General features: G+C 43.8%; 1 protein-coding gene across 1 annotated transcript in view; it reads left to right on the top strand.

Moving 5' to 3' along the window:
• Nucleotides 1-8872: 8872 nt before the first annotated feature.
• CCDC91 (coiled-coil domain containing 91) overlaps nt 8873-19747 on the top strand; it is a 118443-nt gene continuing 107568 nt past the window's right edge. The window contains exon 1 of the mRNA XM_077310086.1: nt 8873-9009. Within this exon, the coding sequence (XP_077166201.1) occupies nt 8943-9009 (67 nt within the window). The 5' untranslated portion in view covers nt 8873-8942. The remainder of the gene's footprint in view (nt 9010-19747) is intronic.

Genomic DNA, 19747 nt, shown 5'->3' with positions numbered 1-19747 from the left:
GAAATTAATTAAAAAAAAAACCAAAACAAAACACTTCTGTGTTGCTAAAGGATCATGCCATAACAACAAAAGATTTCTAAAGATTTCTTTTCGAGATGCGTTGTATAATGGTCTCAATTTATGTTCGGGTCGATTTCTGATAGGCTGGCCATGTTACTGTGCACACTGAAGAGAACACGGCAGTACATTTTATTTCCATTGATACACGGGCTTGTCGTTTTGCAGTCCCGTAACAATGTGGATCACACCATTATTATTATTTTTTAATTAGCGATCCAGAAATGGGGAGGGGAGGGTGGGTGCAAGGGTGGGCAAAACGCTAGTGAGACTGTCATGTTCTTCTTCTTTCATACATGATTCCCCCTTTGCAGCTTGTTGTGCGCTGCAACTAGAAAGGGGGAGCAGATTCTCCCACATTCCCTGATTGTGGGGGCAAAGGGGACCTTAAGCCTGGAATTCGGTTGGGAAGCTCCTGAGGATGGAGCCTGGAGAAGACAGGGACCTCAGTAGGATACAAGGCCATGAAGTGCATCCTACAAAACATCCTTTTTTCTCCAACTGATCTCAGTAATCTGGAGATGAGCTATAATTCCTGGAGAGCCCCAGGTCCCACCTGGAGGCTGGCATCCCTAAATAACTGGCTTTCATCCCAGCCCCTCTTTTAAAAGACAGAAAAGGCTTTCATCATTTCTAGTCTTGTAAATACTCCATAAAGATATTCTGATCTTCCCCCTACCCATAAAACAAGACAAAATACATGCAGAAAACATTTGCAATCTAATTTGAATCTATTGGTTCTTACAAGGCAGTAAAATGGCAACTTGGTCTTAAGGGTTTGCTTTGATCGGCTTTAACCGATGACAGAATTTCGAGATACATTCTAGTACGTTAGCCAGCATTTCCCCCGAAATAAAGCTGGGGCAGCCTACAGGACCCATGATTCATAGATGTGAGTGGGAGATGGGAAGAACAGTTCTAACAATATTTGGAAAATATTTGATATCAGTTTACATAGTCAACATCTTTCCCAGATTGATTCTCTTTGGAAAAATCTAAATGAAAGCTGCTTGGGAAAACCACATGCACACCCACACACTGAAGGAGAGGGAGACGGAGACTTCTGGCTTTGGAGGCCCCCCGTCTGGGGCAAGGGATCTCAGACATGGGGATTCTTGGAGAAGAGGGTTGCCAGGTTCTGAAATGACAAATTCTGGTACCTGGTTAGAGCCTGGGGGAAGGATTCTCTTGCCCATCTACAGAAATATCAGCAGAGGAGGGAGAGTGGAACCAGAACATGGATGTCTCCCCTTCCCCAGATAACGAGATGAACAAATACACAGCTCTTTTCTGCTTTCCTATGGCTTTCTCTCTTGTTTTTAAACAAGCGGCAAGAAATACTAGGGGAGGGGGCAGGAAAGCGTTTTCCCTACCACTGAACTAGGGTTGCCAGGTACTCTGGGGCCACTGGAGGGGGTTTCCATATCTAAGTTGGGCAACTCCTGGAGGTTTGGGGAGAGGGGTGAAGCCTGGGGAGGACAGGGACCTGAGTGGGGCACAATGTCACTCACTCCACCCTCCAAGGCATCAATTTTCTCCTGGGGAACTGATCTCTGTAGTCTGGAGATGAGGTGTCATTCTGGGGGCTCTCCAGAATTACACATCATTGGCACCACTTATATAAATCCCTTGTCCCAAGGGGTTGTTCCTTGTAATCTGGAGACCAGCTGCAATTCTGAGAGGTCCAGCCCCCGCCTCCCCCCAGACTGGCAACTCTACTCAGCAGATTTCGAGGGCAGAGCAGTTATTTGAACCTAGATGTCCTCAAACTGCTGTATGTAGCCTCAGGACCTGCAACTTTGTTGCCATTCCAGCCGGGGGGCGGGATATATGGATTAACGTTTTCACTTTTTTACCCCACAGTCTAAATATGAGTCGAGATAATAATTGTGGATGGGTATATAAAAATGAAATGAGCCTTGTGGTGCAGAGTGGTAAGGCAGCAGAAATGCTGTCTGAAGCTGTCTGTCCATGAGGTTGGGAGTTCAATCCCAGCAGCCAGCTCAAGGTTGACTCAGCCTCCCATCCTTCCGAGGTCGATAAAATGAGTACCCAGCTTGCTGGGGGGGGGGGGGGGTAAACGGTACTGACTGGGGAAGGCACTGGCAACCCACCCCGTATTGAGTCTGCCAAGAAAACGCCAGAGGGCGTCACCCCAAGGGTCAGACATGACTCGTGCTTGCACAGGGGATACCTTTACCTTTACCTTTTTATATAAAAATGAAATATAAAGCAAGGTGCAGGAGATGAATCTCTAGTATAATGAGATGGAGTCCATCCTCCAAAGTATCCATTTTCTTCAGGGAAACTGATCTCTGCAGTCTGGAGATGAGCTGTAGGCCCCACCTGGAGACAGACATCCCTACCCTGAACACACCTGATGCTTCTTCAACAATTGGCACCTGTACTGGCCTCGAATGATTTTTCTCTAGGGCAGTGCCTCTAGGCACTTCAAGTAGTGATGGATGATCTTGCCCCTCCAGTGTGGACCTCTTGCCATTACTCTTTGGATCTTGCTTGTGGTTTTCCTACTTAGAATGAGCAAGTGAGGAAGAGGGATGGTGAAGTCAGTGGGAGGCCACTGCTCTTTGGGAACTGGGTTTGCGAGCTTTACAGCATGGACATGTGCGGGCCGGTGGTTGTGACAGGGCCTCCCAAGAGGCACAGCTTCTCTTGATTAAGTAAAGCCCAACAGCAAATACAATGTGCAGCGGAATCTTCCAGCATGCTGTTTCACACACAGATGTCAACATGTTTTAAATAAATCAATGCATTTTTAATTAGCGAGCGTGCCCATCCGATTGTGGTACAGAGCTGTTTGTGCTGCTGTACTTGTAAGAGTTGCACATAAGCGAGAACTGGGCCAGGCGTGGTTTTTCACATAAAGCTGTTTCGATCGGAGAAGAAGTTGTACCTGGCAGAATGTGTTTTTGTGTTGAGAGGAGGGGCTATGGCTGCACATGAGGAAGGTCTTTTCTTCAATCCACAGCATCTTGTTAAAAGGATCAAGTTGTAGGTGATGTGAAAGACTTAATCTGAGACTCTAAAGAAGCACTGTTTTTAATACCCTGCTTTTTACTATGCAAAGGAGTATCAAAGTAGCTTATAATCACCTATCTTTCCTCTCGCACAACAGAAACCCTGTGAGGCAGCTGGGACTGAGAGAGCTCTGAGTGAGCTGTGACTGACCCAAGATCACCCAGCTGGCTGCATGTGGAGGAGGAGAGGATTAGCTAACCTGGTTCTCCAGATTAAAGGCCGGCACTCTTTACCACTACTACACCAAGTTGCTCCCAGTTTGAGAACGCAATACTGCCCTTGACCCATTATGCACGGGGGGAATAACGCACATTCGGGGCGGAATGGCGGCGACTAAAATCACCGATAACGCACGGTGCCAGCTGCAACCGGCCGCAGCTTCGGTGCATGCCGCTGAAAAAGCCGCGTTAGCGAAATGCGGAAGAAAGCGCAGCTTCCGGGTGACTGGGGCGCAACCAGAAGAGGTGCCGAGATCGCCGCGTGCATAATTGGTTACTCTGGGTTTTGCCACCGTCGTGCCCCGTCCCGTGCATAACCGGTGTGCTTCGCGTCTTCCCCCTCCGTGTTGTCCAAGTGACCTGAAACCGCCATTTCGGCGGCCGTGCATAATGAGCCCTTGACAGACCAAAGGTCTAATTCCGTAAAAGGCAGCAGTATCACAAGCTCTTATCTGTCTACGCACATCCAGAAAGTTTATATTCTGCTTTTCTGCCCTTACAAGTCCACCAAGGCAGGATAGGGAAATCCAAGGCAGGAAAAATAAGGAAATAGTGGAGTTATTTTGGCTCCCCCCAAAAAACTTCGGGGGGGGTGGTGGTTCCAACAATGAAAGACCCTGGCCCTGGTCGAGGCCAGACAAGCCACCCTAGAGCCAGGGACAGCTTACTGGAGCCTGCAAACCATAGTGCTCATTGGGAGGGCATAGGTGGAGAAAAGGTCTCTCAGGTACTCAGAGCCTATGAATACTATAGATCATGCATATATCAACAGTCTCAGGCCCTAGCATTCAGAGCTCTGCTGCCTCTGAATATGGAAGTTCTCTAGAAGGCATCAATGGACCTGTTCATCTGTTACTACAAGATGGTCTTGTCTGTCAAAAATCAGCCCTGCTTCCCACAAGAGAAGGCCAGAGGCTCTTGGGAAGCCTACACCTGCTGTTACCCCTTAACAATTGTTATGAAGTGGTTCCAACAGGGCCAGAGGCTGCTTCCTGAAGAGGAGGTGGCAATTGGGAGGAACATCTCTGCCAGCTGTAGATTGTCTCATCTGGAATTTTGTTTTCCCTTCCCGTTCCAGGTGTAAAGTTTGGCCTCAACTAGAGTCACAAGTTGAAGAGCCAAAGGGCTATTGACTAACAGCCTGCAGCCTTTGCTGAACTGGCTCAAGATGCAATGAATTTGGTTTATATTTTTGTACTGATGATGTAAGCTGCTTTGAATCCCCATTGGGGAGAAAACCAGTGTATCAATGTCAACATAAATAGATAGATGAAGACGGGTAGCTGTATTAGTCTGTCTGGAGCAGCAGAAAAGAACAAGAGTCCAGTAGTGCCTTAAAGGCTAACAAATTTGTGGCGGGGGATGAGCTTTCATGAGTCACTGCTCCCGGATTCTTGCTCTTTTCTGCCACTATACACTTTATGCATATGGAAGTTCCCTTTAGCTGTTATGTCTAAGAGTCACCAATAAAGCTGTTTTCTGCAATGATGCCTGTAATAATTTTGTAATGCACCAGAAATAAACCATGACCCACAAGAAAAGCTGGAGGAAACCTAATAGCTTTGCAAGAGCTACTTTGCATTTTGTCCAGATTTTGCTTATTCCATCTGCAAAACACATAAGATTATTTTGTTTAAAAAAATGAAATTAAAAAGATCTGTAGATGTAAAGCAGCCCAGCGCACTTTCAGCCAAATAATTGCTGCTTAGTAGCCAAAAAGATGTCAAATGGCACATTCTCCACAAAAGCATTACCAGACATCTTTTGGAGGGTGGCAGAGTTGCAGGGAGACTGAAGTCCAGCGGCACCAGAAAGATGAACCATTGTTGATTTCAGCACGAGTTTGAGGTTAAAATACTGACACCAAATTTAGGCACAAAGTGTACAGATGTCCTTAGTATCAAAATAGATCCTCCAAGGTTGTCTTTAAGAGAATTATTGCCAAAGATTTCTAAAGAACACATAGTGCCAGAGCATGGTAGGAACAGGGATCAACCTATTTTTTGTTATGCCTTTTGTTTATTGATTATCAATTTAAACTCCCTCCCTAGACATGACCTTCATAATCACAAATGTAGCCTAATTAAATAATATGACTTTTAATAAACCACCATATAGTCAGTCATGAAGTGTGAAGGCTTTCCTGCTCTTTCAGCAGAATCTTATGAATCAACCATGTAAAGAATATGATTAGAAATAGAAAATCAGGCGTTTACTGGGGACACATGATTATTATCATCATATTTATTAACCGTCCCATCTTGTGGAACTCAGAGCAGATTACAGTTACAGTACAAATATAACACAAAATTTTCCAATTTAAATACATTGTTAACAGGAATTAAAACTAGTTGCTTGCTCTTCTGGCATGGGGGGATCAGAAGATGGCTGTATAAGTCCACCAGTGGATTCTGACAGGGAAGCCAACAGATCAGTTTTTTATTTTTTTTAGGTCTCAAGCCTATTGGAATAGCTCTCTCTTACAAGCCCTTGCTGGAATAAAGGTGCATCACAGATGCAATCTCCTGTTAATCTGAGTTTGGTAGCAACCTTAGTCTATATACCAATAAAATTAAGCAACTCAGCAAACCCAGCCAATACTTTTATTAACACAAGTTATTAACACATATTGTTTCCTTTCACCTTATTAACACGCATACCCAGCCTGAACAAGAGCTCTGTATGTTATGATTTATGCCACCCCTTGGCATTTCATGGAGCAGGGGTGGCCAAACTGTGGCTCTCCAGCTGTCCATGGACTACAAACCCTATGAGCCCCTGGTGGAATTGTACTCCATGGACATCTGGAAAGCCAGTTTGGCCATTCTTCCCATAGAGGATGCTGACAAAAGGTCTTATGGTCAGAGTTTGAAACATTTGGCACTTTCACACACACTAAGTAATACAGATTCAAATGAGTAGCTGTGTTGGTCTGAAGTAGCACAATAAAATCAGAGTCCAGTAGCACCTTTAAGACCAACAAAGATTTAATCAAGACGTGAGCTGGAGAGCTGATAGCCTTTGATCAAAGGCTATCACCTCTCCAGCTCACGCCTTGATTAAATCTTTGTTGGTCTTAAAGGTGCTACTGGACTCTGATTTTATTGTACTAAATAATCCACTTTGCAACTTTTGTGGGAAATGACCAAATCCACTTGCTTAAGTGGGTTGCTTAAGTGGGTTGAAAGTGCATTATTTAGCATGTGCAAAAGTGCTTAGCTTTCCTCATGTTGAAACAAAAGGTACAACAAAGGTACAAATAAAACAAGGAACTGATACAAAATAATGGAATGCATTAAATACCACTTGTTCAAGTAGAATGAAAGGCCCAGGACTGGGGACTTCAGTTTTGAACAGAACCAGTAAAGTGTCCCTAGTGCAACATGTATGGATCTCCAGAAAAGCATCCATGGCTGTATCAACATGAGTGTTTAAACTGTAAACTGAATTGGCTGACTTGAATTTTCATCTTATTACCATACTCCAAACTTCACATTATAAAGATGTGCATTTTACCACCTTTCTGTTCCTTTCTGTTGCTACTCTGTTCCAGGGATCATAAAGGTAGTCTCTCTCTCTTTTGTTTTGGGGGTAGAATGGTTGAAAATGGTTCTCCTGGCAGAAAGCCCTGAAGCATTGGTTCTTTCAGGTTCTGAACTAGCCTAGTATAACTTCAGTGTTCCCTGGGTTGTCCAGCACAGCACTGTCATCATATAATTCACCCTCCAAGTGAGTCAGGTGATTATATCTATATAATTATAGATATTTCTTTGCGCCTTTTTTCCAGTTCTTTTATATCTGGGTTTCACTTTTTCAACATATCTAATGATAACAGAGCTTACTATTGGCACAGGAACAGATGGGAGGCTCAGAAAATAGTATAGCATACATTTTGCAGCCATTAGCATCTGACACTGTAATGTCTTTGGGCAGAGAGTAACTCCCCCGGAGTCTATGCAGGATTCAGCTACCAAAATTCAGCCAGAGAAGTTTGCTTTTCTTTGTAGTCCCATTTTCCTTCCCATTTTCATAGAGGGGCTTGCCCAATTTTATACTATCCAGAACTGTCACCAGAGTAAAGTAAGATGGGAATTGGGACTCTCCTGTTTTATGCAAGGATGAAAACTGTTCCCTGAGTGCATAATTTCCAATATGCTTGCTGGAATTCACAAAGAAAAAAGTTTGCATATGATACATTGAATGTATACGGCAATCTACAGGCATTTTCTTCCAATCTGAGTCACTGTGTATGACTTAATGTTTTTACAAATGTTATCGGTTGGTACAACATTATTTTTGAAGGCTAAAAATCTCTGATTTAAAAATAATCTGGCTGCATGGTTTGATATGCCCTTCAGTTCTTTATTGAAGTGCTATTTGAAGGGTTGGCTCCATAGGAGGCTACACTGCTCATAATTGTGTTGATATTCTTCCTTTTGGAAGCTGAATTTAAAAGCAGTGCAATGTCATCTTTTAAAACCTTCAGGCCATTGGTTCTTTTATGTTTTTTTAATACAGGTGCTGACATCATTCAAAATACTATTCCAGTGATACACATTTGGGATGTGTGGAAAGAGCTGCCTAATACTTCTTTCTCCATCGGTCACAAACGGGACGTTTGAATATGCTCTGCCCCCACTTGCGTAACTATTTCACACAGTAAATCTTGATGTGTAAGTTTTTCCTCTATGGTTAAGGTGACCAGATTGTCCCACTTTTGGAGGGACATCTGGGGGTACCTGGCAAATTGGACTTATGTTGAAATTAAAAATATATATATTACAATACTATTTTTGCATTCTATGAAACTTTTTGTTGCTCCATATAGACCAAATTTTTAATCAAGAACCCCCCCCCAGGTCAACGGTGTCCCGCTTCACCAATGTTAAAATCTGGTCACCTTACGGGGGGGGGGGGGGAATCAAAGGGAATACTACTTTGCCTTTCAATTTGATGTCTGTCATCATGACTATGGAAGACACATAGAAATCACCAATTTTAAAGGCAGCCTTACAAGTGACCAGCTGGGGCAAGCTACGATTTTCACTTTCCAGGGAAACAGTACACCCGTCTTTGCAAGCACAATGCCCAGGTTAGTCTCTAGCCAAAAAGATCAGGCAGAAAGTGGCGTGAAAGGCTCCTACCTGAGACCCTGACTGCACTTTATAGCATAGTACCACAGTTCCTCCACTTTTTAAACCCCCGCCCTCCCCAAATCCCCTCCCCCACCCTCCAAACTCCAGGTATCTCCAACCCCACAGCTGGCAAACGTGACTGCGGCCCACACAGGTCTCTGCAGGCGCAAAATCCCCTCCCTTTCAGGGGCCTCAAGAAGAAAGCAGGTGGCTTCCAGAGACAGGGGCCAAGACCCCATCGGGAACACTTTTCGTTTCGACCTTTTACCTTTGCCTTCCCACCAGCCTCAGGCTCCCCAACAGCGAGAACGCGAAAAAAAAGCCCAACGGCCGTACGAGCCACGAGCCTGCCCAGGAGACTGGACCGGGAAACCGGAAGCCCGCCGCGCTCACGTGACGCGCGCCGTGCTCCGTCGACTTCCGGTCGAGCCGCTTCTCTGTTGCGGTCCCCTCTGGCCTGGTTCGAGCATGGAGGCGGGGCAGCGTCCCGAGCATGCGCACACGGCCCCGGGCAGGGGGCGGGGCTGAGCGGCGCCGCTGGGTGGAAGCTGCTGCGGCAGGTAACGGTGGGCGTGGGGGGATTGGCGTGGGATGCCTGACGGAGGGACGGGGTCTCCCGTAGGGGCCGCGCCTCAGGGCCGGAGGAAGCCTTGGGGGGCGGCCCGGAGGACCCCAGACCTGGGAGGCTGCAGCTGTGCGTCCGCCTGGGAGCCCCCTCGCCTCTCCGTGCCATCGTACCGCTTTGGTGGCTTGTGTTACATTATTTTATTTTATATATATATATATGTGTGTGTGTGTGTGTAGTTGTATGCATTATGCTGCATGTTGTATGTATTATGCATATATATTATTGTATGCTCCTTGTCTGTGTGCAGCTCTGCCATTCGAGAAATCGTCTGATTGTAACGTGGGGCCAGGTGGAGCCATTGTGGACAATAAAGAGGAGTTGGGTTTTATATCCCGCTTTTCAATGCCCGAAGGAGTCTCAAAGTGGCTTCCCTTACTCTCCCTGCAACAGGCACCCTGGGAGGCCAGTGAGGCTGAGAGAGCTGGGTCGGAACAGTTCTAACAGGACTGTGATCAAGGTCACCCAGCAGGCTGCATGTCTCTCAGAGGGGCTTGCCAATACTTTCCCCTTTCTTTCTCCACAACAGAGACCCTGTGAGGTAGGCAGGGCTGAAAGGAGTTCTGACAGAATTGCTCTGTGACAGCATCTCCAACAGGACTGTGACTAGCCAAAGATGACCCAGCTGGCTGCATATGGAGTTGGGGGAATCAAACTCTCCAGATTAGAGGGCACCACTCATAACCACCTCACCAGGTTGGATGGCCCAAGCAAGTATAATGTTTTTCATTCCTCTGGAGCTTTCCACCTCTGCATCCTGTTCCAGCTCCCATGGAAGCTTGGGTCACTTTATAAAGCCAAAAATCTTGCATCTGCTTTCAAGACTATCCATATTTATGTCCAGATGAGTTATGGATTTTTTGGTTGTTTACATTGGTACAGCAACCTAACACAGCTGTTCCCTTTGCAAGTTCAATTTGTACCCCCATTTTCTCCTAGTTGGGGAAGCAAAGGTTTTTTTGCTGCCTTCTTTATTTTATTCTCATGAAATCTCTGCTTCCCCCACACACACACACACAGCATGTAAAATATTTTAAAACTCTATTGTATTTGATTATGTTTTATTTATTGTATTTTCTTATGATGTAAACTGCCCTGAGCTTGAGGGAAGGGGCAGTATAAAAATGTAATAAAGTAATTTCTTATCCTTTCCCTCTTCCTGCCTCTGGTTGTTCCCTCCCCCCCCCCCCCCCGACGTACTTAGACTTTCCTTATAGGAAAGTTGTTCCATCTTTGCCAGATTCATGCTCCTCTTCAGTTTCAGGATATATGTAATAGGAGGTAACCAGAACTGGACACAGTATTCTAAATGTGTCTGTGATACAGATTTATATGAAGCTGTTATACTGCCATACTTTTAAATCCCATTCATAATATTCACTCTTGTGCAATGTGCAAGCCCTTTTGACTGTTTCACACTTCGGTTTTATGTATTTATTATATATTTATATATCGTGCTCCTTGGAAGCTCAGGGCAGTTTACATAAAGCATAGAAAACAATACAAGAAACAATCCATAACATATAGGTAACCATAACATTATTACTATTAACACTGATAATTGTAACAATGGTAACAGTGCAAACATGTCCAGAAGCAGAACGCATTGATGGATTTCTGGGAGGGAGGGAGCAGAGGCCCTGCAGATGTTGTTTGTTTCATGGATCCTTTTCCTGATTGCTCATTGCCACCTCAAATAGCATGAGTGTACAGGTAAGGATCCTGCCTCAAAAAGAAATATCGGGGCCACTTATCTAGTACACAGAAGGGACAGTTGCTTTGGGCCTTCCATGTGGAGGGACCTACAAGGTCTGTTAAAGAATGATGGGGGTCTCAGGAAAAAATATTTTTTTTTTGATTCCAGTGAATGATTATGGGCCTATGGAGCTGTGTTCCTGTTGTGTTTGTGGTTCTGCTGAGGTCTGAGCTTGAGGTCCCAGGCAGGATCCAAGCAAGCAGTGAAACTGACCAGTGTACAGCTAGATCCTGTCTGCAGGAAGTAGTCAGTTGAAACTGAAACTGACCAATAGATCCTGTCTGCAGGAGCTAGTAAGTTTAAACCAGTAGTGTACACTAGCGGGAAGATTCATTGTTTCCTACTACTGTATATGTTAGGGTTTTTTCAGTTCAGTTTTGTCCCTTGTAACATCGTGCTGAGATCACAATAAAGAGCTGATTGAACTCCCAGTGTCCTGGCTTCCTTGAACCCACAAATTTAGCAGTTCCAGTTATATAGAAAGCATCTGTTCCATCTACTGAAACTCCAAGATCTCCTACTAGTTGTGTATGGAAACATGCCGCTGTCGTTTCTAAATAGCGAGGAAGAGCTCCGTTGTATTTGGAGGCAGTTTTGTTTCTTGGTGAATCACGTGCTGATTGGTGTAAGTGTGTGAGCAGGGTTGCTGATTGTAAAAGGGAGAAGGTAGGAAAGTGAATTAAACTCATTTGTGCATTTGCTGGAAACTAGATGGACAGGAGTTGAGATAACTTTCTGGAGGGAACTTTTATGGCAGGGGAAAGAGTGTGTTCAAATCAAACTGGATGCTAATGGCTAACAAGGGAGTCATGTGGGCCGTGCTTGGGAAAAGGGGCTGCGTTCAGGCATGTGTTGGAGACAGCCATGTAGTCTGTCATGAATGCCCCTATTACCTGAACGACCTTTGTGTCTTGGGGGGAATGACACTATGATGCTCATAGGCAGTGTGTAGCACTGAGTATATGTGTGTGTGTGTGTGTATGTATATATATATAGCAGTATACTGAAAATGTTCCACTTTAAGTGTCAATGTAAGTCCTGAACACTAGAATAAGTAAACATGGAAAATAGTCCCTCCTATTTTCCCGTTCGGATCAACATGCCTGGACTCTCCCTAGGCCTGGTTCACCAGGTCTATTGACAGTGATAGTTTAAATTCCTGCAGTACATAATTTTCAAAATCAGAAGGCTCACGTCTCCAAGGGATGATATGATATAGGGGTTAGAGTGTGTGGGGAGTCTTTCTGCTTCCACTAAAATCTTTGCAGTTGTCATTACATTTTCATTAGCTAATGGTAAGGATCATTGACACGGTCATTGATGTAACCAAGTAGAAGCACAAAGGAATCTTTCAGTAGTTACTTTCTCACTGATACAGGTAACTTAGCCGGAGATTTTTATCTTTACAGGCAAGGCCTATCTTTTAAAAGGTTTGTACTTTCTGTTTTATGGTTCTTACTAAATCCCCCTCAGGTAATATGATCATATATGGCCAGCTTTGCACCCTTGGTTTCCATCAGTTAAAGGCAGGGGAAAGTGGACAGGGTTCTTCCCCGGGCTGTTTTGGGCTTTGAGGAAAGAGTCATTGAGGCCAAGCAGCAGTCACTGGAAGTGTTGCTATGAGACAACTTGTTTTAATCACCCAGGCCTGGCTGCTTGTTGCTGTTCAACAGGAGTCACACTAAGAAATCCAGAGTGGTATAACTGTTATAGGTTCAGACTAGGATTTGGGTGACCCAGCTCTGCTTTGGAAGCTCACTGGGTGACATTAGGGCATTCACATACTCTCACCCTAACCCAGGGGGTAGTCAACCTGTGGTCCTCCAGATGTCCATGGACTACAATTCCCATGAGCCCCCGCTAGAACTGGCATTTGCTGGCAGGGGCTCATGGGAATTGTTGTTCATGAATATCTGGAGGACTACAGGTTGACTACCCCTGCCCTAACCCACCCTAACTGCTTTGGGTCCCTATTGGGAAGAAAAATATGGTATATATTAAGTAAATAATAAATATTGTGGAGGAGATGGTGGGCAGATAACAGTTTTGTTGGTTGGTGGGTGAGGAAAAAAAGAGCCAGGGAAAGTTGAGGATATACGAGAGCAAATGATATGGGGAGGGGGATAACTGGAGATAATGAAGTACTTCCTGAAAGTCCTTATAGCTTCCCACCATGTAGCTACTTCACATCTTCAGTCATTGTGGGATTCCAAGTTTTGCTACTACCTTTTGACTCTGCTGTGTACCACTTTGTTTTTTTCCCCTTTATAATCGTGCATGTCCGTGTGGCAAGAACACGCTATATGCGTCTAACCGAGTGGGTTCTAGTTTATGGATGCTTGTGTTAGAAATGTGTTGGTCTTCAAAGTGTCACAAGATTCATGCTTTTTTATTACAACTAAAGCAAACAAAGATATTTCTGTGGAATTACAGACCAAGTAGACTTGCAGAAGTTTTGTGCTATGGGATTGTCTTCTGTTTTCTTCCACATACACTGCTGCAGGCTTCTACACTCAAGCAGACCTGAAAGAAAGTGTGTAATCTTCTCATGGGAGAAGGGAAGCATTAGTGGCAGCTTTGTGGTTGCAGTAACTAGTCTCAATTTGTATTGGGCTTTCTGTGTTTTGATTGCTTGCCCTAGCATATGGCAGGGAATCAAACTAGCATAGCATACAGGTTTTGGCTATCTAGCCAATCTGCTAGGATTTATATAGGGACCTTGATTATGAGTGAACTGTGGCTATTGTTGTGCCTACTGTTGTCCATGTGCTCTATGCAGGTCTACCCTTAACCTTGGTACGGAAACAACAGCTGGTCCAGAATGCAGTGGCCAGGGTCCTCAAAGGAACACCATGGGGGGTCCTACATCCTTTATGCACCCTCATTCCCAGCTGGTGTGAAGGTTTGAGCTGGGATGTCATCAGTATGCAGATGACACCCAGCTCTTCCTCCTGATGGATGACTGCCCTGATTCAGCCCCGGAAACCTTAGTCAGATGCCTGGAAGCAATGACAAGATGGCTCAAGCAGAGTCCTCTGAAGCTCAACCCTTCAAAGACTGAGATCCTATGGCTGAGAAGGGTCCAAGCGAGGAAGCGCGTTTGCCCAACCTAGACTGAGTACAGCAATCCGTGGTTCATTCTGCCAGGAACCTGTGTGATCCTGGATGCCTCCCTCTCTATGATCTCCATGATCTCTGAATTGACCAACCATGGGATAGTTACCATGGTAGTCTTGTTCAACCAATCACTGAACCACTGTTACTGTTATTATTGCTGTTACTACTGTTACCACAGTTGCTCATTACATGCTGTTACTGAGTTATGCTGTACCTATTCCATGTTCTCTTATGTTCTATGTAAACCACCCTGAGCCTCAGGGGAGGGCAGTGTATATATATATAAATATATAAATATATATATATATATATAAAAATATAAGAATACTGAATCAAGCAGTATGCATTGGGGAGGAAGCATGTGATAATGAGCACCTACCTCAAAAACTGATGACTGTTCTCTTACAGAAACCTTGGAATAAGTTAATGTAAAAAAATTAAATTATTTTCCTGAATGCCAGTATCTTTTTTCGTGTTTCAAGTTCATGTTACCAGGTTCTTGTGAAGCAATTGTTTGGGAGGATTAGAAAAGCACAGTTGATGGTTTTAAAATAGGTAATGTCTTCTTTGTTGGGGCAAATCAACATCCCAGGGCTTTTAAAGAAAACAAACATCATTGTCCCATACCATGCGAGACTCTGTCCGTGTGGTTCTGGTTGCCCTGACTCTGTCTCACACATTTTGTTGGATTGCCCCTTATATGAGCAGTGTCGGGATGACAGCTTTGTTGCTTTGCTGGGAAACAAGCCTTCTGTAAGTAAATCTATGACCTTGCAATTTCTGCTCTCTGACAAAGACCCAGAGATAGTTGCCAGAGTTTTAACTAAGATGCTTTTATAATATGCTGCCTACCTTGTATTTTATCTCTTATAGTTTATTTAATCATTTTAAGATCTGTTTGGTCATGTAACCCCATTTTATTATTTTGTTGAAATTTTAAACCCTATTTTTATATGTCTTATACATTTTATGCCAATAAAAGGTTACTGACTGACTGACTGACTGAAAAGCACAGTTGATGGTTTTAAAATAGGTAATGTCTTCTTTGTTGGGGCAAATCAACATCCCAGGGCTTTTAAAGAAAACAAACATCATTGTCCCATACCATGCGAGACTCTGTCCGTGTGGTTCTGGTTGCCCTGACTCTGTCTCACACATTTTGTTAGATTGCCCCTTATATGAGCAGTGTCGGGATGACAGCTTTGTTGCTTTGCTGGGAAACAAGCCTTCTGTAAGTAAATCTATGACCTTGCAATTTCTGCTCTCTGACAAAGACCCAGAGGTAACCATTTTAGTTGCCAGAGTTTTAACTAAGATGCTTTTATAATATGCTGCCTACCTTGTATTTTATCTCTTATAGTTTATTTAATCATTTTAAGATCTGTTTGGTCATGTAACCCCATTTTATTATTTTGTTGAAATTTTAAACCCTATTTTTATATGTCTTATACATTTTATGCCAATAAAAGGTTACTGACTGACTGACTGACTGAAAAGCACAGTTGATGGTTTTAAAATAGGTAATGTCTTCTTTGTTGGGGCAACTCAACATCCCAGGGCTTTTAAAGAAAACAAACATCATTGGCGATGTATTTTTGCCAGACTTGCTGTTGATACCAAATGTTGTCATTTGCATCTTTTGGAGAATAGAACTAGATGTCCCGATGCCTTACATAATGGGAAAAAGTGATTTTTTTTGTGTGTGTATTTGCTAGCCAAGCCCAGCGATAGACTTTGTGTTTCAGATAATGCAAGGCCTAGAGTTTATCATCCGAGCTTCGGCTGCTTTGTGTTTTGTTTCAAGTCCCCATTATTGCTGCTGCTGCTGCTGCTTCTCCTCCTTCTTTGCCAGCCTTCCTGAACAGTCTTTTGCTTTTGAAGAAGAATGAAGTGGCAAAGTTATAAAATGAAATTGGTTTTATATTGGATCTTTTTTGTGTAACTGTATTCCAGTAGCCAGCTATGATTAACTTTTTCATAAACCATAAATTTGTTGATATCATTACGCTAAGTTTCAGTTGCTTGCCTTAGATGTCTTGGATAATTGATGGTTACATTTAAAACCCCCCCCCCCAAACCTGGGGATATTTCTGATGGTTTTTCGACATAGGATCGCATAGAAGAGCATTCAGATCTGTGTTTAGCTAGGTTAAACTGTAAATGATTGTGAAACATCTGGATTTGGTAAACCTGATGAAGGATAGAATGTGAGCAGTAACTTTTTTACAGTAGGGGCTACTGTGCAGTTCTTTATTAATCCCGCCCTTGCCCCTCCATTAGGTTTGAGTTACAGAACCACATAATTAAAAAAATAAAGCAACAATGTGCGCAGTTGAATTTTTGTTATAATCTTTTGGCAGACTTTTATCTCCCATTCCAGACCATGGTGATGGACATCTAAACTTCAGAATGAGCTGGTCTTATTAAGTGGGCTGTGCATGAGCAGCCTCCCCCTCCCCGCGGGAAAACCTCTTGAAATCAATACACTTGGCAGCAGAGGCAGGAAGCAAAGATTTCTCTGAGAAACTTCACAAGAGGGTAATGGTGCATTTTGTGTGTTTTCGTATAAAATGTGGAGGTAATATTTCTGGAAGCCTGTAGATTGATCAAAGCCATTTGTAGAGTTATGTTCCATTGAATGAAGAAAAGTCTCTGAGACTTTTAACTTAGTTTGACAGAACTATTTTAAGAAAGAAGAGCGGCGAATCAAACACTATGTTATTGTGATGGTCCAAGATGAACTGATGCTGGGACTGACCCCATCAGATGTCCTTTGGGCAGTGTTTTTTTTTTTCCTGCAGATGAAAGGTGGAGTGTGGAAGCCAAGCTCTTCTTAATGTCCTTGACTGGCCTCTTCACTTTCTGGCTCAAGAAAGCAGCTTATTTTTTTGTAGCTAGGAGAAGGTGGTTTTATACAGGAAATGCAAAATGCTTGTGGTTTTGAGTTTTCCCCCCCTCTTTAGATTAGTGTTCTTGATTGGGGGGGGACACACTAAAAGAAAAACAGACTGAAAAAGGGTAGTCAATATTTGTTTACAAAGCACCATATCATTTTTTTGCTGTTGCTGCTGGTTTGTATTGAGAGGGGCAGCTTTGTGTGATGCCGGTTGTGCAAATTAGTGCTCGGTATAGGAAGCAGTGTTTGGAAATGAGTGGTGTAGAGATGCTCAGTGAGTTCTGCTGAAGTCCCATTTCTGCACTATGACCACTTGTGCCGACCTAGCTCATTTCGAAGCTTAATGTTGGGGCTTGCGAGGACCAAATGCATGAATGGTGCAAGCCTAGGGAGACTTACTTCACTCAAGCCCATTGGAATCAATGGGGTTAGACTGGAGTAATTCTCTTTAGGATTGCACTGTAATTAGATTAGTCTCACATCTAGGGAAATCCTGTAGCTCAGCCAGTCTCAACTTTTTTTATTGTTGAGAAACCCCATAAGTTGTGCCATTGTGCAGAATATAGTTGGGAAGTATAGCTTTGCACACGCCCACCTGGGGCCCGTCCCCTTCCTACCCCCTCCAGGCTCATTGGCCATGGGGGGGGGGGGTCAACAAGACCATCTGGTCATATCCAATATATGGATATCATGAAACCCTGGTTGAGAAAGCCTGCTCTAGCTAGAAGCAGCTTAACAGGTTACTCTTAAGTAAGAGGTTTTTCAAGATTTGTTATCATGGACTTTCAGGTTTAGACAGGGGTAGTCAACCTGTGGTCCTCCAGATGTTCATGGGCTACGAACGCTGGCAGGGGCTCATGGGAATTGTAGTCCATGGACATCTGGAGGACCGCAGGTTGACTACCCCTGGTTTAAGACACATTAAGCAAATTGAGAGAATTTTGACACAGGATGAGGTACATGATATATGCGTTGTGTGTATATATAAATGTTTAATTGGTGTTGGCTGCGTAAGTGAAAATACATTGCATTACCCGAGCTATTAAAGAATATAAATAATAGCTATGATCTTTGTGTAATTTTGAATTTAGTTGAGCAACTTTTAGAAGCTTATAATAATGTAACTTAATGAAGTAAATATCTGTGTCTATGTGGGGGTAGAAAAATATTTCAGGCTTGTACAAGCTGTGTACTGTAGCCTGAAACTTCCACTAGTGTCAAGTTTTTAGGTATTTAGGTGGCAATAACCTGAGGTTTCTATTTCAGTCCTGTATGTTTTTGTGCAGACCTTTAGTATAAAAAATTATTGAAACCGAGGTTTGTTGACAGCTTTTTTTGAAGTATAATCTACTTTCCTGGAAGCACAGAATAATTATACTGCTATCAAGTTCTTGTCATGTCTGGACATCCTTGCCATCTATTCCTGTGTTGCTAATTATTCTGCAGAGAAAACCGCTCCATGGCTTTCAGAGATTTGACGTGGTCTTTCTTTCCACATAGTTTTGGAGAGAGTCGAGGAGGAGTTCTGTGGACCACTTCCAAGGCTCTTCTCTTTTTTTACTGCAGTAAGGAGTACTGCAGTAAGTGAACTGCAGTAAGGAGACAGCGTAGTTCCTTTTGTTGCTTTACAAGAAGGTGTAGCATCTCAAAATTAGAAGGAAAACTGAGAAAGTCATATGGCCAGCAGGAGTATTTCCTGGTTAACTGGAAATAATTTTACTTACCTCTAGTGGGTGATTAGAGCCTCTTGTGGTGCAGAGTGGTAAGGCAGCAGGCATGCTGTCTGAAGCTCTGACTATGAGGCTGGGAGTTCGATCCCAGCAGCCGGCTCAAGGTTGACTCAGCCTTCCATCCTTCCGAGGTCGGTAAAATGATTACCCAGCTTGCTGGGGGGGTAAATGGTAATGACTGGGGGAGGGAATGGCAAACCACCCCGTATTGAGTCTGCCATGAAAACGCTAGAGGGCGTCACCTCAAGGGTCAGACATGACCCGGTGCTTGCACAGGGGATACCTTTACCTTTAGTGGGTGATTAGATGGGTAGCAGATTGTGATTTTTGATTTATTCTCTTACACTGGGAAAGTTTGCAACAAGCAATGACTTTTCTGGAATATTTGTTAAGTAGTAGATGCTCAGAATGGTACTCTGCCCTTTCCCCCTGCTTGTATCACTTAAGATACAAGATTCTTGATCAGGTTTAAGGTATTGGTGCTGACCTTTAAGGCCACCCGCTACTTGGGCCCTGCCTGTTTCCTCTCAGGTGTGCGAGTGCTAACCTACTAGAGGTCCCTGGCCCTAAGGAAGCATATCTGGCCTCAACCTGGGCCAGGGCCTTTTCGTTCCTGGCCCCGACCTGGTGGAATGATATCCTGGGAGAGCTTAGGGCCCTGATGGAGCTATCAGTGTTCTGAAGAGCCTGCAAAACGGAGCTCTTCCACCAGGTCTTTGGCTGAGGTCAAGGTTAGGAACAGCGAGGCTCTTCCTAGTAGGAGCCAGTTTGGTGTAGTGGTTAGGAGTGCGGACTTCTAATCCGGCAAGCCAGGTACGATTCTGCGCTCCCCCACATGCAGCCAGATCTTCTTGTTCTTGTTCTTGTTCTTGTTCTTGTTCTTGTTCTTGTTCTTGTTCTTGTTCTTGTTCTTCTTCCTCTTCCTCTTCTTCCTCTTCTTCTTCTTCTTCTTCTTCTTCTTCTTCTTCTTCTTCTTCTTCTTCCTCTTCCTCTTCCTCTTCCTCTTCCTCTTCCTCTTCCTCTTCCTCTTCCTCTTCCTCTTCCTCTTCCTCTTCCTCTTCCTCTTCCTCTTCCTCTTCTTCTTCTTCTTCTTCTTCTTCTTCTTCTTCTTCTTCTTCTTGCTTATTTTTAATGTCCTGTTGGCATTTTTGTGGGACTAGATGGGGTTTTATAT

Source organism: Paroedura picta, chromosome 14, assembly GCF_049243985.1.
Source record: "Paroedura picta isolate Pp20150507F chromosome 14, Ppicta_v3.0, whole genome shotgun sequence".
Lineage (NCBI taxonomy): Eukaryota > Metazoa > Chordata > Lepidosauria > Squamata > Gekkonidae > Paroedura > Paroedura picta.
Note: the sequence above shows the minus strand (reverse complement) of the source record. Positions and strands in the feature narration are given on the sequence as shown.